This window comes from Thunnus maccoyii, chromosome 7 (assembly GCF_910596095.1).
Source record: "Thunnus maccoyii chromosome 7, fThuMac1.1, whole genome shotgun sequence".
Classification (NCBI taxonomy): Eukaryota; Metazoa; Chordata; class Actinopteri; order Scombriformes; family Scombridae; genus Thunnus; species Thunnus maccoyii.
Window position 1 is genome coordinate 21,785,913 of NC_056539.1, and position 27,082 is coordinate 21,812,994.

General features: G+C 37.9%; 2 protein-coding genes across 2 annotated transcripts; both read right to left on the reverse strand.

The window, feature by feature from the left end:
• Nucleotides 1-203: 203 nt before the first annotated feature.
• LOC121901089 (very low-density lipoprotein receptor-like) lies at nucleotides 204-20,818 on the reverse strand. The gene is made up of 13 exons (XM_042417745.1): nucleotides 20,708-20,818; nucleotides 19,557-19,691; nucleotides 16,767-17,147; nucleotides 12,717-12,836; nucleotides 12,270-12,395; nucleotides 10,325-10,496; nucleotides 7,851-8,066; nucleotides 6,851-6,969; nucleotides 6,392-6,531; nucleotides 5,566-5,707; nucleotides 5,192-5,389; nucleotides 4,316-4,473; nucleotides 204-2,277 (listed from the first exon to the last, which is right to left on the reverse strand). Exons 1-13 carry the CDS (start codon nucleotides 20,766-20,768, stop codon nucleotides 2,248-2,250), a joined length of 1,998 nt encoding a protein of 665 aa, XP_042273679.1. The 5' UTR covers nucleotides 20,769-20,818; the 3' UTR covers nucleotides 204-2,247.
• Nucleotides 20,819-22,796: 1,978 nt separating this feature from the next.
• ndufa7 (NADH:ubiquinone oxidoreductase subunit A7) lies at nucleotides 22,797-26,349 on the reverse strand. Its single transcript, XM_042417090.1, has 4 exons — nucleotides 26,221-26,349; nucleotides 24,814-24,863; nucleotides 23,445-23,582; nucleotides 22,797-23,018 (listed from the first exon to the last, which is right to left on the reverse strand). The coding sequence occupies exons 1-4, from the start codon at nucleotides 26,269-26,271 to the stop codon at nucleotides 22,931-22,933; spliced, it is 327 nt and encodes a 108-aa protein (XP_042273024.1). The 5' UTR covers nucleotides 26,272-26,349; the 3' UTR covers nucleotides 22,797-22,930.
• Between the last annotated feature and the right edge of the window lie 733 nt (nucleotides 26,350-27,082).

Here is a 27,082-nt window from a genome sequence, read left to right on the forward strand (position 1 = left end):
ATTAGGACATTACTCTGGTCTACAAAGTCTTGCTGTGGCACATGACGTTGTACATTTACTTTCACACCTCAGATTATATTCAGGTAATCAAGTTTACAGAGTGGTTAATCAACTACAGACTTTATTTTCTGTATGTGATGAGATTTTATCAACTCAGAGGCAGAGAAGAGAGGACTCAGAAATGAAACCTGGACAGAAGCATGTAAGAAAGAAAAAAAACTTTATTTAATTAATCTACAGCCAGTTTTATCCGTGGTACAAATACAGTGATGCAATAACTGTAATTCTACCAGAAAATAAATAAAACTCTCTTAAAATAAATACCAACCACAAAGCTCAGCAGGTTCAGCACACTTATAGAAGTATTTCTCAATGGATTTTTATATCTACAGAGGATTTCCTTGAAACAAAAATAACACAAAAATACTGAATTCAAACAAAGCAATCAAACAAACATTCACACCTATAACAAGCAGGCTCTGTGCACAAGTCAGCAGGAGCCATTTAACAAAACAAAACGCGTATTTGTTCCCATTGCAGCACCAGTTCCCAGACAGCATAAAAACAGCTAACCCGCAACCGCTGACACTGTTCACACACACACACACACACACACACACACACACACACACACACACACACACACACACACACACACACACACACACACACACATACACACACACACACACACAACGTACAGCGGTAACCATTGAACAAGCCAACCTTTATTCCTCTATTTATTATCTAGCATTAATATTATATTAATACTAATATGAACTATGGTTCACTACCAGCTCAATCCTTTCAACGTTCAAAGACTCAAAAAAAAAAAAAAGAGTAGAACGTCTCTTGCAACAATTACTGAATGACATGTTGGAGTTAACAATGAAGACGTCTGTACTGTAACCTCCTTTGATGGATGAGGTTTATCAGAAGTAGGTCACAATACCACAATTCCATGTGTTTATTATATATGGCCTCTGTGAGAATCAAACCTACTACTGCTTTCAATCAAACATTAAAAGGCCACTTTTAAATTAACTTTTTGACTGCAAAAAGACACCATGAAGTTGTGAATCAATTAATCATCACAGCCAGCTCTTGAATTTTTTGATAATATACTCCATATTGCAGAAAGGTAGCTGTGTGCAAAGCTGTCCTACAGTATATTTAGTTTTGGTGCAAGATAACAGAAACAAGGCAGTAAAAAAAATGGACACTATCCGAGCTTTGAATTGAAAGCTGTCAAAACCTTATTTTTCAGGTTTTCAGGCAAATTCTGATTTTAGACCTGAAACGTTGCCTTTTTTCAGCCGTGGAAAGCTTAAGAGCTTTAATCCAGAGCTCAGATACTCTCCATTTTTCTGTCATAATTAGACTCCAGATTGCTGATTGAGCAAAGGGGAGAATACATTCCCAAGGCAATAATACATCTCTCTGACCGAACACAGTCTCTAACTAATAAATTCTGAAGGCCATGAACATACCAGTTGAACGTAGATTTTTCTTAAGAAAATGAAGAACCGACTGTTTTGTCTCTAAAATCAATGTTTTGTCTTATCAACAGTGTAAAATCAATGATATTTGAGTTTACTACCATAATAGAAAAAGAAAAGCAGATAATCATCACATTTGAGAAGCTGGAACCAGCAAATGACATTTTGAAATTATGAAAATAGTTGCAGATTAATTTTCTGTCGATCAACTAACTGAGAAATCAACTAATTGTTTCAGCTCTATTTGAAAAGGATATTTCCACTGATCGTCTTAGAGACGATCAGCTGTAACACAACTGGTAATCCGAACAAAATGAATGATAAGAGGGTATGAAAAATGAAATAAGGTGAAAAATTCTAGTTTATTTGTACTGATATTCAAAGCATAATAAATAAGATGTATTCTTGTTCAATTATGCTCACAGCTGTCAGAGTGAACATGAATCATCATCATCATCCACAACCAGAAGTAATCTGAGGCCACTTGGGCTGAAAGTAATATTCCTTCAAAATTGAAGGTACGTACAACAGAAATGACTGTGTGAAAACCTTTCCCCTCATCTGAACTAAGATTTACCACATCACACATCATTTCTTCAGTGACCTTAACTACATGAGGCAGTTGGGACACGACAGGGTCATGAACTTGTTTTGTTGTCTTGCTCTCATGTCAGCCGTGAGGTCGTAGCGGGGATCGAGACAGCACTGGACAAAGCACAGTCAGCTGACCATCTGTGTCACACCTTCTTCATTCACCGTCCAGCTTAAGCAGAGTTTCCTGGTGACGGAGAACACACGGCTTAGTGGACATACTGTACGCCATAAGACTTGATGGGAGCAAGTCAAGCAACGTTTGTCTACAATAGCTACAATAGCTCTTTTTAAGAAAACCTAATTAAAGTAGAGTACAAATGATATTTGATTTTCCGGCATGATTTTTATATTTGTGAGTTAAAGGTGCAGTGTGTAGAATTTAGTGGCATCTAGTGGAATAGACTTTGCAAAAATGGAATATAATATTCATAAGTATGTTTTAATTAGTGTATAATCACCTGAAAATGAACTACTACTACAACTATTTTCAAACAATAACAACAATACAAACAGCAAATATATATTAATGTTGAGATAAAAAATATATAAAAATGCAGCATATAAGAAACTATAACAACTATAATAAACATTAAAAGAAGTAGTGTGTTGTGTGGGAAAGCCTTTATTATGAGCATTAAATTAATTTCTCCTTTATATACTCCTTTGGCATAATAAACTAATTTCATTAGTTTATGAGCTGACATAGTTGACAGTACTGATATATCTGTAATCAGTTGGATATAAACTGAAGTCAGTCAATAATAGTGACTTGGCTGATGCATCAGTAGGATGCTAATCAGCGATAAAAAACAGTTTCACACCTCCTCCTCTATTGTTAAAAGCTACCTCTGTGGAGAAAAAGGCAGGGGGTGAGGTCAGGGGTGAGGAAGACATATGGGCGGCAACTGTCATAACAGTTGTGGCCTTTTCCTGCAACATGCATCTCCGCAAATTTTACCTTTTTTTGGACTGATGAACACTGTGATGACTGCATTGGTTTTATTAATATGGGATACTAATACTGTTAGAAGATTGCCTGCAACTAACATAATGTTACATTGAACATAATTTCTCTTCTAAAGTTCAAAAGCTTAAAAAAGTTCAAAATTTGACTTACACTAGCGTTCATGCTTGTTTCCTAACTGTCACTATGCATTTTAACCTTTCACAAGTTCATACAAGCATTTGTGCATATTCAGCTAATATACTTTCAGTGTTACAATCTTTTAGTTCCTCTTTTTGTCACTAAACTGCAGCTTAATGAGGAAACACTGTCTGAAGAAATAGCTAAACACACTGTAAATGACTGACTGCTGAAGCCTCATATAAGCTTCAGATTAACTTTTAAATGCATTTTAGCACGGAATGATTGTGTGGACACACTGTGGGTTTTGGCCCCCACCACCTACATGGAAAACACATTTGAAGGAGATCTTTTAATAGTCAGTATGAACTAGACTTGCCACGGTGGTCGATGTTACCGGTGTTACACGGTGTTGGGACATACACCGAACAGATTACTTGCCTACCACCCATACCGTAGTTTTGCTTTTTTCTATAAGCAAAAGCCCGCTGTCACTAACTCTTAAATAAGGGCAAGAGCTAAACTAAAAATCTTATGTTAAAGATCAAAGTAAGCGCTCTACTGATGGACGTTATTGACAAATGTCTTATTTTGTAAAATGTCCAGTGTAACCAGTAATACCGGTGTTGTCACGAGTTTATTAGTCGGTGGGAAAATTTCCTCGATGTGGCATCCCTAGTATGAACAGGAGGAATGATTACAGCGAGGAAAACCTCTTTCAATGTTCATATGGACACCTGACTGTTGTTTTAAGACAGACTTGAAAAACTGAACCTGTCCGTTAAGTGTTGCTCTCAATGCACGTTTCCTATCATAGTAGGGTATTAGAGGCAAAGAGGAAGACATTGTGGAGACATAGTCATGATGTCTATTTTTAAAAGTCTGTTGCAAGACGACTTCTTTTATCATGAAACTTGCCTGTGATGTTTTTCCAGTGTCAGATTTTGCCACATAAACACAACCTACCAAAATAGCCATGAAGTGGAAAATCAACACCTCTGTGACAGTTATACACTGTATCTCAAGTGGGCACATGTGCAACTGAATGAATGTTATCTCCTCTTTGAAGGCAAATGAAGGAGCCTGTGTTTGCATTTGTGTGTGCGTGTGTGTGTGCGAGTGCACAAACATCTCTTGCCTTGATGAGACATGTGTTTGGACCCGTGGGTGCAGGCTGGATGAGCGGGTCCTGGGACTCTTTGAGGGAGAAGCTCTGCACAGTCAGAGTCCTGGAAGGCCGGAACTCCTCTCTCCACCACCACAAAGCCATTCCCACCAGTAGCAAACCGAGGAACACTGGGAAACACACAGGCAAGAATTTCATCGTTTCCTGGAGCTTCTGCAGACCCGATGGAGGGGTTGACGTCAGCTTTCTGCCTGACACACCCTTCACCCTTACCTCCTCTGAGTGGATAAACAGGGGCCTGCTATGAATGACTAAAGCTGCAACACAGTCACTGGAAGTCCATCCAAATCACAAATGTCGGATATTTTAGAAAACATATACATCTTTATAGTAATAAAATATTTTATTTATAGAGAACTTCTTTAGATACTCAAATATGCTTTTCATGATAAATTAGGCAAGTAAATATTTATATATATGTAGCTCAAAACCAGAGACACTAAATAAAGCCTGAAGACATACAGACAGGCCCTATTTTGAAGGATTTGTCAGTCTCAAAATCACAAGAACTGGTTGTCTGTGGACATGTTTGTATAAATATTTGCAGTTTGTCACATGTTTGATTTAGAAAACTTATGTTTTTAGCCTTCAGTTCTGTGTGGCTCTTTACCACTGTGCATGCACAGTTACAGATGCTTACTGTTAAATGTGTATGACTCAGCTGGGAGTGACCATTGCGACATCACCGTGCAGTGATGTCATGTTTCCCACAGGAGACATATAAAAGTCAAATCAAACTTATGTCGGGAAGTAACCGGGAATTACAACTTAAGGGAAATCTGAGTGTTGAAATTACATCAATATTTGATTATGAATCATAAAGCTTACTGATAAGAGAAAGGATTCCAGCAAACGCAGGATCAGTTAAAGCTGAAGCAGGAACAGTGCGAGAAATGGCAGGTTTTTCTTGAGATCTGTTTTTTCCCGTTTCTGAAGGGGTGCAGATGAAGCCTTGAGTCTCAGAAGTCAGGTCGACGACACACTTGTGCTGGCACACCGTTCCGGTACGTCCGCATGCAGCTTTCCCTACAGCCCAGCAGAGTACACTGTTAGATGAGAGGAACCATTGACTGCAAGGTGACCATAAAATGTTTGCTTTTACTGCACCTTTAATAAAGTGCGTGCCTGAAGGCAAAACTCCTCATAGATTAGCAACATCTGAGGTTTTTAATTCTGTAGAAATCTTATTTGATTGGTCATACCAGTTGGTTGTAGAACGGGCTGAATGATGACCACACCGCCTGGGGAGGTGGCATTCTTCAGCAATACTTGGAAATGGACGCCGTTGTGCTTGTTAGCGCGGCAGACAGAGTGCGTAACTTCGTCACTCCAGTATACAAAACCCTGCAGCAGAACAGACAGACTTAGCAGGACTGCAATTACTGCTGTTAGCAGTTCTTCCTCCCTGCCTTTTGCTGGTGCATCGCTTTGTTTTTACCAACCAATGGACCTCATATACCCCCCCCCATTTGTTTGATAAGCACAATCAACCTGTGAGGTAAATACCACTGTCATTTATCATCACGCTGGCTGATTTTGACGTGCAGGACAACGTGCATCAACTGGTCACTTTTCCAACCATTAGTCTGCCAGTTTGACATGTCTCATCTTTTTGGTATTTTCCTTTTGTGCTTCATGACTCACACGCACCATGCCTGCATTACATGTGTTGGCAGGAATGTGGAACAGTAGAGCACAAGTGGGACCCGATCATCAAAACCAGGTCCACTAGCGTTCAAAACTCCACCTTTATGGTAGTAGATAAAACTCTCTGATATCAACCTTACAGAGAGACAGAGGACATTCCAGATATTCAGATGGAGAAAAACAGCAAAATTATGTTGTCAGTGACTATCTTTACACAGAATTTATAAGTAATTAAAATCTGTTTTTTACTTCTGTATCTACAAAGTTATGGAAATGATGGTGTGAGTAGTGTTTATTCATTTTTCAAGCTCGTAGGTGGCTAAAACCTGTCCCACAATGCACTGGGTATTTTATCACAAGTTTGAATTGTGATTGTTTTACCTCAAACACAGCCAGTCCAAAGGGCCGGTCCAGATAACCGTTAGACTCGACCACTGTTTTACGGTGACGGCCCTCTAAATTTACTCTGGAGATGCTTCTCATTCCCTGATCAACCCAGTACAGCAGCTGGCGAGGCAAATCTAGAAAAGGAAAAAACAAACAAAAACAAACACACATGAACACATGACCAGGCACAATGAATTGCTGCATTGAGGGCCTTCTCGACATATTCAAAAATTAAGTTATCTATGAAAGCAATCAACCCTCAACTTCAGCTGGACATTAATACATACAGACACATGTTGTTCCCGTTTTAGAGGGTAACGTGATTACTCTGAATGACTCACATAGTTTCACATAGATTATGAAAATGCTGATTTTAAAGCCTTCTGATTGTTTTTGTTCCCCTTTTGTCCCACAAAGATCTTAAACTGTCTGCAACATTATCCGAGAGCCTACCCAGAGAGAGGGCGACAGGGCGGTGTATTAAGGAAATGACCAGAGCCGTCCTGTCCAGGCCATCCAAACTCGCCCTCTCAATTTTTGGAGATCTGCCACACTCTGCCCAGAAGAGCAGCCTGAAAAAAAACAAAAAAACAAAAGCAGCTGAGTAAAGAATAGCAGAAGCTCACTGGTTTAACAAATGGACAGGGAAGTTATTCGGACTATACTTTTTCCCTTCCCTTAGTTCAAAACTCTAGACTGAACTCCTGGCATATCATCAACGTTTGAGTTGATGTGCGACACTTTTTAGCAAATAGTTGCTTATTTACACATCCAGCAGCTACGGAGCAACATTATCACTCATTTTGATCATGTGGGAAACAGTTTCTGTTTCTGTTCATGTTTCTGTCCACCTGGTGACTGTTAGTCCAATATTCACTCTCTTTTAGCTCTATTTTTGGTCTCTATTAATTCCTGAGGGAGATATCTGTCTCTTTAACTGCTAAATGCTCCACTACGTTCACCAGCTAGTTGCTAACTGAGTGTGTCTGCTGTTTGGTGCTGAGCAGGGAGGTGTACAGTGGCTTTTCAGTGGAAACTCGTGGGAGCTGTGTGGTCAGGTGATGCCTCTGACATTATACATTGTCATTAGTCATTTATATTGTTATAAAAAATAGCAATTATAGCCACTTTAACATTGGGTAATATTATCCTCTAAGGAACAGGATACTACTGATGTATCAATCTATTGTTACTCATTGTTCCTCCCTAGATAAATACACATAAGTCTTGTGTTTAACAACCTCTTGTGCATATATGACAGGCATTGTAGTAGCTTGAAAACCTGGAGAAAAGCCTTCTGTAAACACCATCTGTAATTTAAAGATCATGATGCAACAATATGACATCACGGCCAATACATTTATTAGTCCTGCTGACGCACTTTGAGCATGAACCTCCTTGATGATGCTGTTAGTTGTAAATGAAACTAAACGTGAATGCTGGGCCTTCCTACCCTTGTAGAGGATCCACTGCCACTGCAGAAGGCTTGTCTAGTCCTGTGACCAGCTGACGCTGTGCCGAGCCATCCAGCAGGCCGACGTTAACAGAATCAACCTCCATACTGGTCCAGTAGAGGAGCTGGTGGATCCAGTCCACAGCCAGACCCGACACTGAACCTTGAACTTTCAGCACCAATGCAGCATCCTGCAGCTTTCCGTCCATAGAGATCCTAAAAATATGCAGGTGTGAAAGGAACATATATGAATCCAAAGATAAGCTCTACCCAATCCATCCAAAAGCTGACGATGACAGTGACACCATCTTTAGTGGGTTAATTAATCCATTTCCATTATGACCTGGTTCAACCAGGTTTTCTTATCTGATACAGTGGGGGCATAGGATCAGAGGATTTAAAGTAAGTAGTAATTCTTTTTTCAGTTAACTGATTCATTGTTTGGTTTGGGAGAGAAAAGGAGACTTTGCATACCCAAATCTATCAGGATACTCTTAATTTCAGCTCCCATGTTCAGCACAACAGGGCTAAAACATGGACGTTTCAGCTATGCCTTCTTCAGTGTGAAACAGTTCTGATAGAGATGGGTGTGCAAACTCTCCTTTTTTGTACTTGCAACATTTCTTTTCTCTTACTGACAATGTTTCTGATAATTTTCTGTGGCAACATAATGACAGACAACAGCCTATACTTTATCTGTAAAACTTGGATTGCTGTAAAATGTTTTTGTTTGAGCGTTGTAAATGTGTTGGTTAAAATCTTATATTCCTTAAATGTTAAACTTCAATTGACTTTTTTTTAATTTGTCTGCAGATTCAATGAGAATGGCGTTTCACGTACATGCAGCCACACACAGAAACAATGGTAGCGGAATTAAATATCAGCGCCCATCCTTTAAATTCTTATCTCTGAACAGTTAGCAGTTAGCTATAAGAAAGATACAATAAAGCACAAAGAACCTTATGTTTCACTTTCTTTGTCATGCCGGCGCTAATTAGACGATGATTTATATAGAAACTGATACCTGACACTTTATTGGAAACCGTTAATAGTGTAGGCAGGAAACAACAGATGAAGAAGTGAGACTTTGATCTTAATCCATTTCAACCACCTACTCACTCTATTCATATAATTAATTTTACATGAAGGTCAACATCTTGCCGCTATTTATAAATGAATTGTGTTGTTAACCTTGTCATAAACGGAATTTCCCCTATGTGGGTTCAATGAAGATACATCTTATCTTAACTCTGCATGCACAATGCATGCGCCTGCTAATGAGTTCAATAGGGTCATGTGTGAGGACTGGAAGAAAAGCAGCCATATTTTTGTAAGAAACATATTGAACATTCAGATTAACATGGAAGAAGTGAATTAAGCTGCAGGAAAGGTTTGAGAAGTTTCTATGAATGTTTTGACACTTTTCTTTACTGCTATGAAAACAGATCACTATTGGAACACATTGTAAGCAACATGCATGCAAACTCACCACAGCCACAAAAAATGTCTTACAGCTACCTTTCAAATCTACAGAAGGTGAACGTTTTATACTCAAAAGACATATTTTTGGTGGAATATCACTTTAAAGAACTCCAGGAGAAAGCAGATTCTAATCCTGTGCTCTGAATTTTAGCGATAAAGGTGAAGCTCTAAATTTGCCTTTTACATTTTCACCCTCACCTGTAGTCATGAGCTTCAGGCAGAGACCAAACAAATGACGTTGCAGATACAAGTGGATAAAATTAGTTAAACCACTCATAAAGTGCTTTCAGACATCAGGCTCCTACTGCAGCGTTTGCTGTCCACTTCTTTTAATGCATTTGCTTGCTGACAAGAGCCCAACCATACAGTATCTGTACATATGTAACTGATGAGTAGAGTAAAGGCGTATGAAGTAAATTATTGAAAAATGTTGAATGTGGTTTGGAATTTGAAGTTGATATGGTATTTATCTTAGTTTCTTCTCTTGATTTTGGGCTGGAATGAGTCACAGCTGAAGCAAGCAAAGCATTTGTAGGGGACTTCTGTGAAGAGGTCTTTGAGCTCCCTTTTACCGCATAAGCCAGTGTTTGGTTTGTTCAGATAGGGGAGCATATACTTTATTTGCAGCATTGAATAAAATACTAAGTTTCACTAACTAATATCCTAAACATTATGTTTATTTGTCCAGACTTGATAATCATCATAATCTTTGAAGCTGATGTTGCTCCAAGTTCTTTCCTTTAAATCGGTATGTTGGAGTTATGATTCAGTTGAGATGGTTTGAGCGTGTGACGTCTCCCTGTGGAGGAATTTCAGGTACATCTGAGAAAAGATACTGATGATAGAAGATGCTGGATTATAAGATCCTGGATGTCTGGGCTAATTTGCTCAACCCGCTGCCACCCTACCCAGACCCAAATAAGCGGCGCAAAATGGTTGAGTAAGGCTTCCAGTTTGTTTTTATATCCTCCTGCAGGAGTTGTGACCGTTACCTGTATATGGATCCTCGTCCTTGCTGGGCCCAGTACAGTGTGCGGTCAGAGGCCAGGGCTGCCACGGGCCCCAGTCCTGATAAATGTGAAGTTAGTTGCCCAGACTCTGCGCCAGTGATGTTTATCCATTGTATTTCTTTAGAAGTGGTGAAAACCAGCTGGGCCTCGTTCCCTGGAAGGAAACACAAAAAACAATGCAAGGGTTTGTTATCATTAGAGATAATAAGGGTGTGATGAAACTTTTTTTCAAACAAACATTATCTAAAAGGAGTGGCAATGAGGAGTGTTGATTTAAAAGCAAAAGAAGTAGTTAAAATGTCTGGAATTGTTTCAAACTGTAAAACGAGAGCAACAGCCCATGAGTCAATGTAAAAACAGTCACTGGTGAATAAACATGAATATAAAAAGGCATCACATTTACTCCAAGTAAAACTTTGATGTTATCAGTAGGAGTGTGGAAAAATCCAGGTTCATATTTTGGCATCAGGACCAAATCTCAGGTATCATATTAGCACTGTATCAGACAAAAAGAAAAGAATAAAAAAAATCAAACAATCTTGATGATCACAATGAATTCTAACACAATAAAAAGAACATCACACAATAGAAACTGCAGACTCCTGAGGAGGATGTGGTGGCTTTTTCTATAAGTACGTCTCCAGTGAAGTGATGGATGTAAGCTAATGTGTTTGTACAGCCAAACCACCTTTACTATATGAATTAGTCAATATTTAGTAAGGTGGAGGCACTTTGAATTATTGTGCGAGTGTACATGACAAACATCAGCATTGTGCACCCAAACTTGAACAAACCTGCCACATGCCACTGATAACACACACGTCATGTGCAAACAGGTATTCTAATGACTATTAGCTCTTACTTCAACACAATGACTGCATGTATTTCTAGTAAGGTTAACACCAGCGGGGAACCAAACCCTTCACCACGTTGTGTGCTCTATATGTTGTGTAATGAGGGACGTCAGGGGCACATGCAGGGACAACTGTACTAAACCAGAGGGGCAGCTTCCACAGAGAGCTGGGGCCTTTTTGTGTGGACTTTGCATGTTCTCCTAATGCCCACGTGGATTTACTACGGCGTGTCCAAAGACATGCGCGTTAAGAAATTGGTGTTTAAGTGAGTCTGTTTGGAGGCTTTCAATATCTCAGAATTGCTGCGCTGCTCATACTACAAGACAAAGATTATTCCAGTTAGAGACATCTGCGACTGAAGTGAATGATGGTGATATTCAATAAAAACATACACGAAGTCACATGCTTCCTCCTCCACATTTATCTTCCATATCAGGCTCGTCATCAAGGTGCCTTAATAACAAACATATCTTGTATGATAAAAAAAATGAAATCAGAGATGTTTGGTCACGATAAGGTCAAAATAAATATCAGAATGTCTTGAACTAGATGACACGTCATGGCAAGAACTAATAAATAATAGGGCTGCAACTAATAATTATTTTCAAATGGGCAATATGGCTGAAATGAATTTAACAATATGAGTGACAACATTTTTCTGAAATCGTTAAACATCATAATATAGTAAAAGTCTGTAAAAATCACATATAAAATGGTCAAATTGATGGTCAATGTAATGAGCTGTATTCCACTGTTCACATCAGAGAAGAAACTCAAACTAAAAACTTAAACAACAAATTTTATTAGTTTTTAATTGCAATTTGCTTGGAAACATGAACTTTTTAGAAGAACAGAATTTTGTAAAATGATAACATATGATCACTGCATCATATTGTGATTCCAGTGAAGGCTGATGAGTGATAATATTGTCACCCAGCCTTACTGTGCGCCAAGCAAATACAAATACAAGCAGGAAGGTCCTGAGCCCACCCCCAGGATCTCTGCAGGAAGTGAAACATTGAGCATGTTACTGTCTGTCTGGTTCCCAGTTACACAGATCATTTACTGCTCACCTTTGGCCTTGCACTCTCTGGTTGTTGGAGTCATCTGGTAACCCTCGTGGCAGTCACAGCTGAAGCTGCCATTCATGTGAACACACAGCTGGTCACACACATCGCTCTCCAGGCACATGTCAACCTCTGTATGACAGAATAGATACTTGGAAAGGAGTTTCAGGGGCACAGCATGCAATAAATATACTACACAGAAGCCCAGTTCCCATTACTTAATCGCAACAATGGGTTTAATTTGTAAATTAATGGATTCCTCAACATCTAGCAACACCTACATTTTCAGATTTGTGATGAAAATATTTTAAAATGTCTCCCAGTAATGAATTACTCTTTAAAAATAACCCTTCGACCCCCCCATCTGGATTATTATTGTGCTACAGGGCAGGACAGACCCTTGTAGCCGGTGATATAAAACTACATTTAGCAGCCCATCAAGCAGCCGCTCACCCTCACACTGGCTGTCGCCAACCAGCCTCATGTTCTCGGGGCAGTCGCAGTAGAAACCCATCGTCATGTCCACACACCGATGGGAACAGCCTCCATTATTAACCTGACACTCGTCCTGATCTGCAAGAGGAAACATTACACCATCAGCGGTTACAGACAAGGAAGCACGCTGATATTTAGTGGCTTTGTTCCCGTAAAGCCCATTGTTCAAATAACAAATGGTGTTCAGATGGGCTTAAAGATTACGTCACAGTCACATGAAACATGATATCAGGAAAAAGCACTTAAATGCACTGCAAAATATTTAGTTTATTGATGCTATTTATGTATTTGATTGTATCATGAAAAAATAAGGGAGGAACCTACATCATGAGCCTCCTATGATGTTCAAAATGTTCTGCTCTTTCTTATTAACATGCACACATACGCTTTTTGGCTGATAGTTTGCACAGTTGGCAATATAGATGCTCAAATTTCAATTTTTTCCAAGCAATTTGGAACCAATATGGAAGAGTCCTTTTTAAGTCCGTAAAAAACGGAAATTTAAACATCTACAATTTCAAGACAAATAGGCAAACGTGATAAGATAGAAAGCTCCACAAGTGCTACTAAATGGACCTGATGGTGAGATTGTTTTCTCAGTGAGGAAGGATGTTATTTCACTGATTTTCACTGACACCGGCTGAATGTGGCACGACGTTTGGATCCAGACAGAAGCAGCTGCTCTTCTTTAACAACTATATTAACATATTATTTAACATTTTTTACTTATGTGTAACGTGTCGCAGTGAAGTGCTGTGTGACTGCGTTTTTCATGACTACTATAACATTATTGTAGTTTACATCAAAATCCACTTATTAGCCACTTATTGCAAACCCTGTGTAGTTGAAAGCTACTAAGAGGACCTCAGTTATTATTTTTTGGTCAAACAGACTGTTTCCAAGATAAAAGCTGAACTATCCTGCTCAAAATAACAGCAGTATGATACATAAGTAAATAAATCAATATCTATCTATTCATCCAATTATCTATCTATCTGATTATCGAATCAGAACACTGATCATTTTTAATTCCTATAGTTTGTTTTAAATATGTTTCAGTTTGTTTCTCCTCCCATAATGAAATATAACCACTGGGCGGTGTTAACATTTTATGTCATAAGTGAAGAAAATCAATAAAAAAGTGACACATTAGAAACCCTCGAGGGAGCTTTGGTTAATCTTTACTGATGACGCACAGACAATATAAGGGTGTGTGACTTTGCTCAGAAGTTAAGTCTCTGGAGCTCTACTGGAAGGATGTAACACCTCACATTTTTACAAATGATATTGTATAATTTAGTGTTTTAATAATCTTAGTGGAAAGTCAAGCTCAGGTCAAGTTGCCTAAAACAAATTATTTCCGTAACAAACTGCAACAGCGGATGTTCTTACGGAAATTGCACAGTTTTAATGTTGATCGTTATATTTGATGACTGTTTTACAAAGTTGTCCTGATGAGCATCTTGTCCTTTGGCCTGATTTGTGTGTTTGGTAACATGCGCAACCAAGACCAAGATAAGTTGCAGTGTATGATCAAGAAGGTGAGGGAGGTCCCTGTGTGTGTAAAGTTGTGTAAAGACCTCATCCTGAGTAAGGCTGGATTCATCCTCAGTAAATACGCAACAGGTTCCAGATAAGCTATCGGGGCAAAGAAAGGATTCTGCAAAGGGAAATAAGAACAACCAGATTTAGTAAGTCTTTTGTTCCTTCAGCAATTAGATTGATAATTGAGAGGGACAGTACAAAACATAGGATAAGATGGTATATTGGCTGGGGCTAAGTGCAGTGATAATCCTTGTGCAACACTTGCATAGTTTACATTTTATTAGTTTATTGTAATGCCGATGCAAAGTTTGTTTCTCATTATATAGTCCACTGAATATGAAACATTAACTCATCTCTACATTAGTGTGTGTGTGTGTGTGCGTGTCAGCGTATGCTACAGCGATGGTGATTGGAAGTGCTGTGTGTGTGTGTGTGTGTGTGTGTGTGTGTTGGGAGGATGGAAGGGGGGACTACATATATACAGTTGTATTTATATTTGTTTTTATGACTGTGCTGTGTACTGACCAACCAAATTTCACTATCTGGAATAATAAAGTTTACTTTGACCTTGACAAATAGTATTAGATGTTTATCAGCATTTCAGAACAAATAAGTATAAAAAGTCTTTATAAATATTCCTAAAATCTGGAAGTGCTTTGAAATAACAAGAAAAAATGACAAAACAGCTGAGTGAGAAATGTTTGGTTAAAAGCAAATGTATAATTTGAATGACCGCACGTTTTATTTGGTAGATTAATAGTGAGTAGATACTCTTTACACACTGCCGGCATTTGTTTTGTAATCAGAGATGAGAGTACAGAGTGTTTATGAGGACATTATATAATCACTTGTAATAGTGTAAAATAAAGCTGCTTTATTTTAGCTGATTTTAACTGATTCCAACATCCTTTTTAAGCTTTTATTTGATGTTAGATGTTATACTTGTAAGCTTCTGACCTCATCACTGTAAGAACACACATGTGTCCTCTCTGTGACTGCTGATGAATGAATAGTCTTCAAGGTCAAACAGCAAGTCCAGTCATCTTTTCCTTAACAACCACTAAGCCGCAACTGACTGTTAAAACGCAACCCTCCTTTCATCAACTAGAATTTCACAACACTCCCAGTGATCAATTAAAAGGACTTAATGATTGACTGCCAGTTAGATAGAAGCCAGAGATAACCTAATGACCTTGTAACACTTGTAAACCAGTGGAGGAGCCTGATCACCGGATCTGAGGACGCTACAAGCTTTTCAGAGCAGTGCTTTGTCGCCCTCTGCTGGCTGATTAACAGGACATCAGCAACAAAGGACTGAACTTGAGGGCATCTGATAAAATGTTGGCTGCAGGGATTTGTTCTTATTCAGCCACAAGAGCAATAAGGTGTCAGTGCACTTCAACCAAAGTGCTTGTCAGATGGTCAAACAGCATCTGAAACCCTTTAACGCCTCATCTTTCCAACATTGGAATTGGGGGGACTTTGTTGAAACAATTTCTGTGACTTTGATTTGAACATGTTTTAATTCTTCACACAATTACTTCTGTCACTTTTCGTGTATATAAAATGTAATCTGTATCCCAATTTAAACGACTATTGCGCCTTCCCCGGCGAGGGTGACCTGGCTTTTCCCCTCATTTTCATATGTGGCCATTATAAAGAGATATAAACATTTTTGCCTTCAGATGTGGTCAGACGACACATTAATTAGTTTGTTTCAGTACCTTTAATGAGGTCAGACCCTGATGTTGGGCGATAAGGCCTGGCTCACAGTGGATGTTAGATGACAAAACACAGAAAACTATTTGTTTATAGACCATGCTTTGTGCACAGTGGTATGTCATGTTGAAACAGATAAGAGTCTCCCTACAATTGTCACCACAAAACTGGAGGCACATTAGGGCTGCAAACTAATAATTATTTTCTTCAACAATTAATCTGCAGATTGTTTTCTCAATTGATGACTTATTCATTTGGCAAAACATTGTGAAAATGCCTGTTATAATTTCCCAAAGCCAGTGGTTATGTGTCTAAATGTCTTTAAATGTCTTAAACCCAAATATATTTATTTTACTAGAAAAACATTAAATCATCATATTTCAGAAGTTAAATTAAATAAAATTTCAGCATGTTTGCTTAAAAAACGACTGAAATGATTATTCAATTATCAAAATAGTTAATTTTCAGCTCTAAAACACACTATTTTCTAAAATATCACTGTTTCCTGTAGCATTAAAAGTTCCCTTATTGGGGTCGAAGAGACTTAATCTAAACCATTAACAAACACCCCTAAACAAGAAGTACACAAAAGTTTGTGGACAAGTTTGTCCAAATATTTGTGCCACATTGTGCACCTGGTATTATAAAAGCCAATAAGTACCTTGGCTAAAAATGTTCTTTCTTTTGTGTCAGCAATTTCAATATTTCAGTTTCAACAACGTGCAGCCCTCGTACATCACTCACCGCAGTTGTCCTCGTCGCTGCCGTCAGAGCAGTCTGCTGAGTGGTCACACCTCCAGCTCTGGCTGATGCACTTCCCATTTCTACACTGAAACTGAGATGCTGGACACATGGAAGAGGTCTGTGAGCGCGGCCGAGCCAAACCACACATCTCCTGAGTCTCATCCCGCCCGTCTTTGCAGTCCATCCGCCCGTCACACAGTTTGCGTCTGGGCAGGCAGGCGTCAGACGGCCCACAGGAGAAGAAACCAGTGGTGCAGTTCTGACAGGAAGCTTCATCACTCCCGTCACCGCAGTCGTCCACACCGTTGCAAAAGAAACGTGTAGGTATACACCGTCTGCTGCTCCTGCAGGCAAATTCATCCTTCTTACACCACAGGTGACCTGCGAGGAGTCACAGTTTCAACAGTTACAGCAATAATCAATCAGCCCTTAATGAGTCTCAAAAGGCTCAACAAATACAATCTGAATGAACTCTACAAACGAGTGTTCAGAGAGTTGGTGACATACCTGCTTTTGTCAGAAATACCAGAAATATTCAAGCTTCCTACATCTTAACATAACCCCAAGACTTGGAAAGAGCTGATCATTTTAAAAAAAATGTCTTCAGTCTGATTTCAGCAGAGCATTTCAGATTTTAGTGTTCCTCTATTAGGACCAATGTGTAGGATTTAGTGGCATCTAGCTGTGAGGTTGCAGATTGCAACCAACTGAATATCCCTTCCAAGCATGTAGGACGCTGTCTTTAGAGCCAGTGTTTTGTTTGTCTGTTCTGGGCTACTGTACAAACACGGCAGCCTCTGTGGATGAGGACCCGCCCCCTATGTAGATATAAAATGCTCATTCTAAGGTAACAAAAACACAACAATTCTGATTTTAATGGGATTATACACTAATTATAACATACTTATGAATATTATATTTCATTTCGTTATTTGTATATTCCAAGTCCAGTTCCTCTAGATGCCACTAAATTCTACAGACTGCACCTTTAATTAAGCATTAGGTTACATCAGAGTGAATTTTATAAGTCAATTAATTATTTTGATAATCTAATAACCGCCATTTTTTAAGCAAAAATTCAAAAAATTAGAAACTTCCAGTTCCTCAAATATGAAGATTTAATGTTTTCCTTTGTCATATCTGATGGAAAACACTGAATATTTTCAAGTTTTGGACTGTTGGTCAACAAAACAAGACATCTGAGGACATGACCCTCTGCTGGGGGTCTGACATTTTATAGATAACACGATTAATTGAGAAACTACTCAGCAGATAAATCAATAATGAGAATTACTGCTAGTTGCAGTCCTCAATTTGATTATTGTATTTACAGGATATCCAAATACAGATATAAAAATATGAAAGGTAGACTTAAGAAAGAACAAATAAATACAAAAATCTGTAAAAAGTTATCTTTGTAGGCAGGTTACCCAAATAAATTATATATTTGCAAAATGTTAGATCTTAATATTTTGCATTGACATCCACTAGTTTGACACTATGCTACTGTAATACACACACAGTTGTTGTGCAACAGTAGATCATTATCAGTTCAATCATATAACTTGATATTATGAGAAAAGAAATCTCTTTCATTTAATCTTTTGCTCTAAACTCGGTACAAACAGTCCGCTGCTGCTGAGTCCTGCACATCTGAGAAGAAAAGGTGTGTTTTGTTCACTTTCTGCATTTTCCTGGCCCGCATTCAAACCGGAGATTTCTAGGTCGAAGTCTCACGTCTGTATCCTTAAAGCAACACTGCCAATATTCATCCCTGCTGGCATTACTCACATTTATGTTTAACTCAAGCAAATCACTGTAAATCCTTTTAGAAAACTTTCGCCTGCGAGGTTTTAATTTGCAAACTTTATGCAGCTTACGGTTCAACAAATCCCTCTGGAATTCAATGTCAGAGTCTCTAATGACTTCAACTGGATTACAAGACAAAAATCTGCAAAGGCATTTTCCCACACAGTATCAGAAAATGTCTTTGCAGCATACAAATTTGAAAAAAATATAAGTAAATATAAGTAGTATAAAAAAAATAAGTAGGTTCTGTATACCCAGAATATTGGAAATTAAGACAAAGACGAACTTTTACATCAAGATTTATTTGTTTAAAATTAAGTTTTTCTGAAAAAATTTATGGTAATATTCATCATTCATGGTTTTCTGCTTTAAAAAGGAGAAACAGTCCAAAGGCAGAATTAATGTGCTTACACTTTAAAAATACATCATAATCAGCTGAAACTATTACACAATACTGTATGTTAAGTAACATAACAATGGTGGGTGAAAACGCATAAACTGTAGTACACAATAATGAGACATGGTGATTTGTGTTGGTGATGCCATTGAGCAGAAAATCACAGGGAGTCACCTTTGATCTGGACAGTCAGTGAGCTGGCACTCAGTGTGTTAATTATTTCAATTTTAGGTATATTTTAAGCTAGTGAAAGTGCAGCCTTTATGCAGTGCACCATATTTTTGTTGTTAGAGGACTTAAGAGTCACATTTACTTCATCAGCTTCACCTGTATGTCAGAACTGGATGATTTCAGTTTTGCATTTACCTTAATTATTGTCAAATTTACTCAGAAACACCAATTAATTATTCAGTTAGATGTTTCTTCCTCTAATTATTACTTTCCCTAAAGTTAAGTTCTGTTTTGTTTTCACTGTGAGAGCTTATGAAACCTCAACCAGTGTGTGTGTGTGTGTGTGTGTGTGTGTGTGTGTGTGTGTGTGTGTGAATGGTTTAGGGATATCATAGTATCAACTTTGCTCTCACCACAGTTATGTTCATCTGATCCGTCCTCACAGTCGGGGTGTCCATCACACACCCTCAGTCTCTGGATGCAGAAACCATCGCTGCACCTAAACTCCAGCTGGTCTTGGCAAGCAGGCAGAGAGTGACCTGCAGCGCCTGAAACACAAGCAAACACCGAGTTTACTGTTACTGTGCAAGATGTCAGTCCATAAGGTGATTACATAATAAGGCAAAGCAAGAAAGTGTCAAAAGTCTTTCACTTACAATTTAATCCTCTAGATTTTTAGTTCCTATTTTCTAATATTTTTTAATGTCAGACTAGCCTGTCTCTTTCTTAATAAATGTTGGTGAACTGTGAAAACACCAGAGACAAGAGTGGAAATAAGTTTATTGTTACAACCCTGACAAAGTGTGACACTCTGTATTTTCATAAATATAATAGGATATTGGCAATAAACCAAACCAAAGACAAATATATACAAACAAAAACACAATATGTCGTGTGTATGTAATAATAAACTACACAATATGTAATGTGGTGACATAAAAAAGAGACTGATTATTCCATAAACAGACCCATCTTTTCAAGTTTATATAATAAAACCACCAAAATGTATTAAAAAAAATTAATTCCCATCAAATGAAACTGATTCTGTCCTTTCTATGTCAGATAGTAATGAATGATTTGATTTATTACACACCCAGCAGTTGCCTTTTAAGCCAGTTTTGATTAATTATTTCTTCCAGACATAAGGATCCAATGTGGGCTCATTCATTTGTAAAAAAAAAAAAAAGCCCTTTGCAAAAAGATATTTTAAAACATGTAGCAATGCAATGGCTCATTATTTAGTAACTTTTCTAGCTTCCTGTTGATACATTTACACAGTCCAGACATGAAATGGTTTGAAACTGAAACAACCCGGTGTCCTTTTCATATAAATAATATAATATATACTATATATTACATGATATATGTATTATACAGCTGTTTTAGAAACACTGCAACCCAGATAACCATTGCATGAAGCCCAAGGTGGCTGCAGTTGCTATTGTAAACAGACTTCATTCAAACTGACTGCAGATTTTCAGCTCTTTCTTCTGTTAGCAGTAAATGAAAATCACGCAGATCGTTAATCCGACATCTGTGCGTGAATAATTTACGCGTCTCTCACCTAAAAGATGGTGCCAGGTTAACGAGGCGAGCAGAATAAATAGAACTCTCAGGTGTCCCATGCTCGATGTGTCCTCCACCGCTGCTGCTGCAGCGCGGCGCGCAAATATGACGCAAGAGCTGAGCGCGTCAACAGGCAAGTTACGGTTCTCTTCATATTTCCATGGTTACGGCAGGTTGTTTTCATTCATAACCATGAATGTATGAGGAAAGCTTTTTATACATCCATAGTTATGAATATTAAAAACGATTGAATGATTTTGTGCAAAAACAAATCCCAATTATTTAGAAACTGATTTATAACTTTTCTGTCTCTCGTATCGATAATTAGCTGCTGTTTTTAAAGCTATTCCAGATGCTCTAATGAAAAGTCATATTTAAGTTTTATTAAACCATTTATTGGTCACAGATTCTAAATACAATCACACATGTTGTTTTTTCAAAGAAATTACCATGATTCTCTCTGTTCCTCCATGATTTCACATATTTTTTTAAACTCTCTAAAATCTCTTCAAAGCAAAAAGCGTATATGTACAATCAATTATTATAATGACATTTTTTAAAACATACAGAATTACCTTGATTTATCTTTTTACTGTACTCATATCATTATTGTTTTATTTCATTGTCCGTCGATCTTCGTGTTACAAGACTTAATGAAACTTCATTCACAATGTTTGACATTTGGACTGTGATGAAATTAAATGTGTTATGATAAATTAAGTTTCAATAAAAAATTTAAACATTTTTAAAAAGGTGCGGAATGAAAAGTTGAACTGTAACAGTCGATACCGGTTAAACTCTGAAATCACAGGTAGCTTGATTTTCTTCTAATATTTTCTCACTTGAAATCAATTATTTTGAAATCATGGTGCTTTTGGTTAATTATATGTTAATGCAGGCTCCCAGATGAACTTTGTTCTGCATCGGGCCCTTTTCATTTATTTTCTATTTGACAAATAAACACTTAATAACACTATACACACTGCTGGAGATAAGAGGTTGTATCAACATGACCTTAAAATATAAACACACCTGCCTTAAAAGACGAGTTCACAGTTTTTCAAGTCTATCTAAAACAACAGTCAGGTGCCAAAACTAACAGTGAAAGTTTTTTCTTGCCATAATAATTCCTCCTGTTCATACTGACCATCAGAAGATCCCATCATAATGCACTTATCATGATCCACAGTCCTCCTTCTGTGCAAAAATGTATTTAAAAGTTCATCTTGGGCTAATATGAAGCTTCAACCGTCCAAATGAATCAAATCAAGTAGATATCTTTTGTTGTGGCAATTCACGTCTTGCATTTGACTTCAATGAGGAAAGAAACAACTCTCAAAACAATAGTCACATTTTCTTTCACTGTTCTTATTTTCTTAATGCTCAGAGTATGGCATACTCCATACAGACATACAGCTGCTGCAGAGGAGTGAGCTTTGAAGAGTGAGGCAAATACTGCTTTATCTCTTTCTCACCTTTAGACACCTAAACACTAAAAAATTAAGTTTTTCATTTTCAAAGTTTAAGTAATTCTTGATTTTATTACGTGATGGGAGACAATCCAGGCTCAAACTGGTGCAACAACCAAACAAACACAAACAGGTTAGAATTACAGGAGGGATTGCTGATATTCATCAATTCTTTAATCTGTCTTTTTAACTAGTCAAAACCCCAAAGTTTCCAAAGACAATAAACTACGAGGAAATTAAATCATAAAAATTCATCCAAAATTTTAAATTTAAAGCAACAGGAGTTTACCACTGGTAAACTCTTAGGTTTTAACTTTTCTGGCTCTTTGAGAGCAACTTCTTGTTTGACTTTTGAATTTAGGCCACAATGACTTTGACTTTGTGAGGCTGGACAGTCGCATCAGGGAAGGGGAAGGAGCTGATTCATCTTGACCTTCAGTTTCTCTGAAAGACTCGTCTTTGTAGGTCATTTGCAGGATCGAGCAGCAGAATATTTACTAATTCCTTGTTTTCTGTTCCATTATGTACATCACTATCATATTGGCAAATCTACTTACACAAGTAACACTGAAAATTTGTCCATTTCATACAACAAGAACAACCAGATGGACAGAAAACTTTAACATATAACACATTTTATTCACACTTTCTATTGTACAAGATACAACCAACATACACTGCAGGTAAGTCTCTGCAGCAGTTTTGAAGGAAGAAATGAGGTTGTTGATGTAGAAAGGATGGTGCCGTGCTGCTCAGAGGTACGGCTGGTCTGTGGAGAGAGATGGAGCCTTATATACGGCACCTGGGGTCACAGGAGGCTTTGCTGGGACTTCAGCTTGGCTAGAAAAGATCAAAAAGTCAAGAGAAATACCACTAGGTGCTGAGAGACTCACTACAAATAAAACAAATTATGCATTTTTATCAGCGTGTCCACTAGATGTCATGAAATCTAGTTGTTAACTACGTGATCAGCTGCAGGTGCCTGTTGCAGTTTGAATTCACGTAAAAACATCAAAAATAGATAAAATATCTGTTCCTAAATCTATTTGCGTCCAGTTAATTCTGTCATCATGTAACATTTCTCACTGCAGAGACATCACAAACAGAATTACTCAACTGTTATCTGAAAAATAATTCATCCCTGTTCATCAGGTTTGACTGCTCTGCTTTCAACATTAACCAAACTAAGGTAAGATGTCCAACAACGTCTTTATCTAGTTGTAATCAAATTTATGTGCATTTATGTGCATCGACTGAGTCATTTACCTGCCAGCAGTGAGCGCCTTCTGTGAAGACATGATGACTGTGGCGGGTACTGACTCTCTGCGTCCGTCCCTGGTGTAGTAGTAGTTACCGGCAAACTTGTGGCTCGGGCCAACTGGCAGTTTGGGTGGAGGCTGCGTCCTGTAGAAGAAGCATAAACAATCTGAACAAGTGCAGAAAAAGTTTTCCCTGGTGGGTTCGTATTGGCAGACCTGTTTTAATTTCTTAGACCCCAAGGTGACGTCTTCAAAAGTCATGTTTTGTCTGATCAGCAGTCCAAAGATATTTGGTTTACTATCATGTATGACACAAAAACCTTAAAATCCTCACATCTGACAAGCTACAACCAGCAAATGTTTGCCATTTTTCTTAAAAAATTACTAAAACAATTATTCAATTATCAAAATAGTTGCTGATAAATTTCTGTCAATCAACTAATCGATTAATTGCTGCAGCTCTAATGTATAAAATAACTAACCATCAGTGTATTTCGTTCCACCTGTGCTTTTGCTGCTACAACAAAGTCCAACTTCTTCTGTGAAAATGTCAATTTAGAAACATGCCTGAGTGATAAAAATGATGCCTCAGATGTGTTAGTGTGAGAATTTCAATCTCAGTATTGGAAATAGTAGTCTGACTTTACTCAAGATCCACTTATTAGCTTTTTATAGGACTCCAACAGATGGAGTTTGCTCAGTTGTCATGGAGATGAGATAAGAAGACCGTGAGATGCAGCTGAGATGTAGAAAAAAATAGTAAAATGGACTTTGAGTTAAGATTATTAAAAGGACAAGTTCACAATTTTTCAAGTCTGTCTTAAATCAACAGTCAGGAGCCCAAATGAACACTGAAGTAGTTTTTTCTTGCTGTAATCATTCCTCCTATTCATACTGACCATTAGAAGATCCCTTCATAATGCACTTAAAATGTAAGTGATGGGGGACAAAATCCACAGTCCTGAAGCTAATATGAAGCTTCAGTCGTCCAAATGAGTCAAATCAAGTTGAAATTTTTCAACGTGAAAGTCTTTTTAGTGCCAAAGTTCCTATTTATGTTACTATACTTCCACTGCAGCTCAACGGGGAAACACTGTCCCAGGAAACAAAAAGAGGGAATCTGATGCTAAAAAGACTGTAAATTTTAAGACAGAATTGAAAAACTGCAAACCTCTCCTTTAAGGGAGAGGCCAGTGTTACCTGGTAATACTTCTGTACTTACTTAAGTAGGATTTTACAACTTTTACCTGAAATGGGGTATTTTTACATTGTGGTGTATTTACTTTTCCAAAAGTAAAGGATCTGAGTGCTTCTTCCACCACTGTAGTTACTTCAGTGTGTCACAGTATAATGGAGAAGCTGAGTTAAAGTCTTACCTCTTTGCTATCTCCTCATACCGCAGCTGCAGTTTGGCTTGCAGGTCATGCTGAAAAATAAACACCATTGTAATTGATTTAAAATCCGCACTGTCATCATCATATCTTTTCTTTTCACATGCTATCATCCAACTAACATGAAAATTAACTCGACTGGTACGATGCTGAAGTTGGCTTCTGAATCGGGATTAACGGAAAAGTTAAAGGCCCCCTCTACTCAAAAATGTGTTTTTCTTCTTGTTCCTACAGTTGGATATTTAAGCTTCACTGTGCAGAATGACGTACGTGCAGAGTTTGAAATTACATCTGCTGAAAGTGGAAAGTTTCTCTGTGCTCACTGAAAGTTAGATTTTCAGGGACGGGCTTACGAGCATGATTAGTGACATCACAAATAGTTTTGGAGCCTAAAGAGGTTCAATATTCAACTCACACATGTGTGATGTGGAAAGTTGAAGTCTCCAGTGCACAAACACTGAGAACAGACTTTACAGTGAAGTAGGAGACATCTTGTGTTCAGAAGTTCAACATCTGAGATGAAATATATTTACATATTTATAGGGTCTGGATTTTTTTACTGACAGAGAAGGAGTAGATGTCATTTTAAAGAATTAAACGAGATACTTTTTTTCTGGATAAACCATATCAGACGCAAATTATTATTAAAAGAAATGTATTTTATAATACGTCTGGTGGGGATCTTTGAGGGGAAACATAAATAATGATATTTAGCGGCTGATTCTCTGTTTTTTCCACCACTCTCACACTTATAAAGTAGTGTCAGACATCGTGGCAAAAGCCTCAACACTGTTGAAACCCACTTTCGGATTTGTGAAACCTTTATTTTGCTTATGAAAACAAAAAAGGGCAATTTCACTGCTTTTTCCCCCTATCCACACCACATTAGAGCAGGTCCAGATTAAAAATCATTACATTTATACTCCTCAAATCTGGACTAGATTAACAAGGAGACTCCAGACATTCATTAAAACACAGTTTCACATTTGTGAAACCTTTATTCTATTTGTGAAAAAACAAAAAAGGGCGATTTCACTGCTTTTTTTCTCATTCACACCGCAATAGACCCTATCCAGATCAAAAACCACTATATTTAGACTTGTCAGGACTTTTGCTACGATGTCTAACACTCTTTCATAAATGTAAATGGCAAGATATCTAAACGCTAAATACCATTATTTATGTTTCCCTTTCCTTTCCCCTTCACCCTGAATCTGAGCCTAACTTCAGCGTCGTTGGGCAGGTGAACGTTAGCTCTTGAAAGCTAGCGGTGGCCGTTAAATTAGACCTGTAGAAGATTAATTACAATAAGTCACCCAGAGATAAACTTGTATTACACTGTCACTACGTCCTCTTTACAGTTTTAAACTCGTCCCTGGTTGTATATCTTACCCCTGATAGGAAATTTCGGAGCCTCTGGATGATTTTAGTGGCTGTAGCCATGTTTCCTGTTGTGAAGGACACAGAGCTTCTTCTTGTAACATAAGCGAGTTTCTCAGCTCTTTACTGACACCTGGCGGCCTGTAAGGACAACTGCAGCTCTTTACTGACACCTGGTGGCCTGGAAGGACAACTGCAGCTCTTGACTGACACCTGGCGGCCTGGAAGGACAACTGCAGCTCTTTACTGACACCTGGCGGCCTAAAAGGAGAACTGCAGCTCTTTACTGACACCTGGTGGCCTGGAAGGACAACTGCAGCTCTTTACTGACACCTGGTGGCCTGGAAGGACAACTGCAGCTCTTGACTGACACCTGGCGGCCTGGAAGGACAACTGCAGCATTACAGACGGATGTATTTTATCCTTATTTTATACTAAAAATTATAACAGCTATACAGTTGTGAAATAAAACTAAATCAGTTAACAGGAAATCTGACATGACATTTCATTTTGGGGCCAATTTTGTTGGTAACAGCTCAGTTGCATCTGTGGAAAGAAATAACTGAATACATTTTTTTAGAAGATCCCATTTTTATAAATTGATGCCAGATTCTTACAACCTTTTTATTCTATTTTATAGCATTAACATGCCAGTGTTAGTGAATAATATAAACTGCATTGTATCAGCATAACCTGTAGTGAGTAAACTGTTAAAACTAACTTGCTGGAAAAAAATAAATAAATATGGCTTTTATGGTAGTTTACCTGATTACTGTAACCTGAACGTCACTCTTAATCCACAGTATGTCACCCATATTTATTGTAGCATCACTAATAAAATATATTCTGTATTAGATCCCAAGTCATATTACTA

What these genes read in the sequence shown, in the direction of transcription:
- LOC121901089 (XM_042417745.1), bottom strand. Translation starts at nt 20,768, where the DNA reads ATGGGACACCTGAGAGTTCTATTTATTCTGCTCGCCTCGTTAACCTGG. An exon ending in CAGAGAGTGCAAGGCCAAAG is followed by an intron (nt 10,497 to 12,269) that starts GTGAGCAGTAAA and finishes GTTTCCTTCCAG; the next exon opens with GGAACGAGGCCCAGCTGGTT. An exon ending in TGGAATCCTTTCTCTTATCA is followed by an intron (nt 4,474 to 5,191) that starts GTAAGCTTTATG and finishes TGTGTTTCCCAG; the next exon opens with TGTTCCTCGGTTTGCTACTG.
- ndufa7 (XM_042417090.1), bottom strand. Translation starts at nt 26,271, where the DNA reads ATGGCTACAGCCACTAAAATCATCCAGAGGCTCCGAAATTTCCTATCA. An exon ending in TCCGAAATTTCCTATCAGGG is followed by an intron (nt 24,864 to 26,220) that starts GTAAGATATACA and finishes TTTATTTTTCAG; the next exon opens with CATGACCTGCAAGCCAAACT. An exon ending in AAGGCGCTCACTGCTGGCAG is followed by an intron (nt 23,019 to 23,444) that starts GTAAATGACTCA and finishes GATCTTTTCTAG; the next exon opens with CCAAGCTGAAGTCCCAGCAA.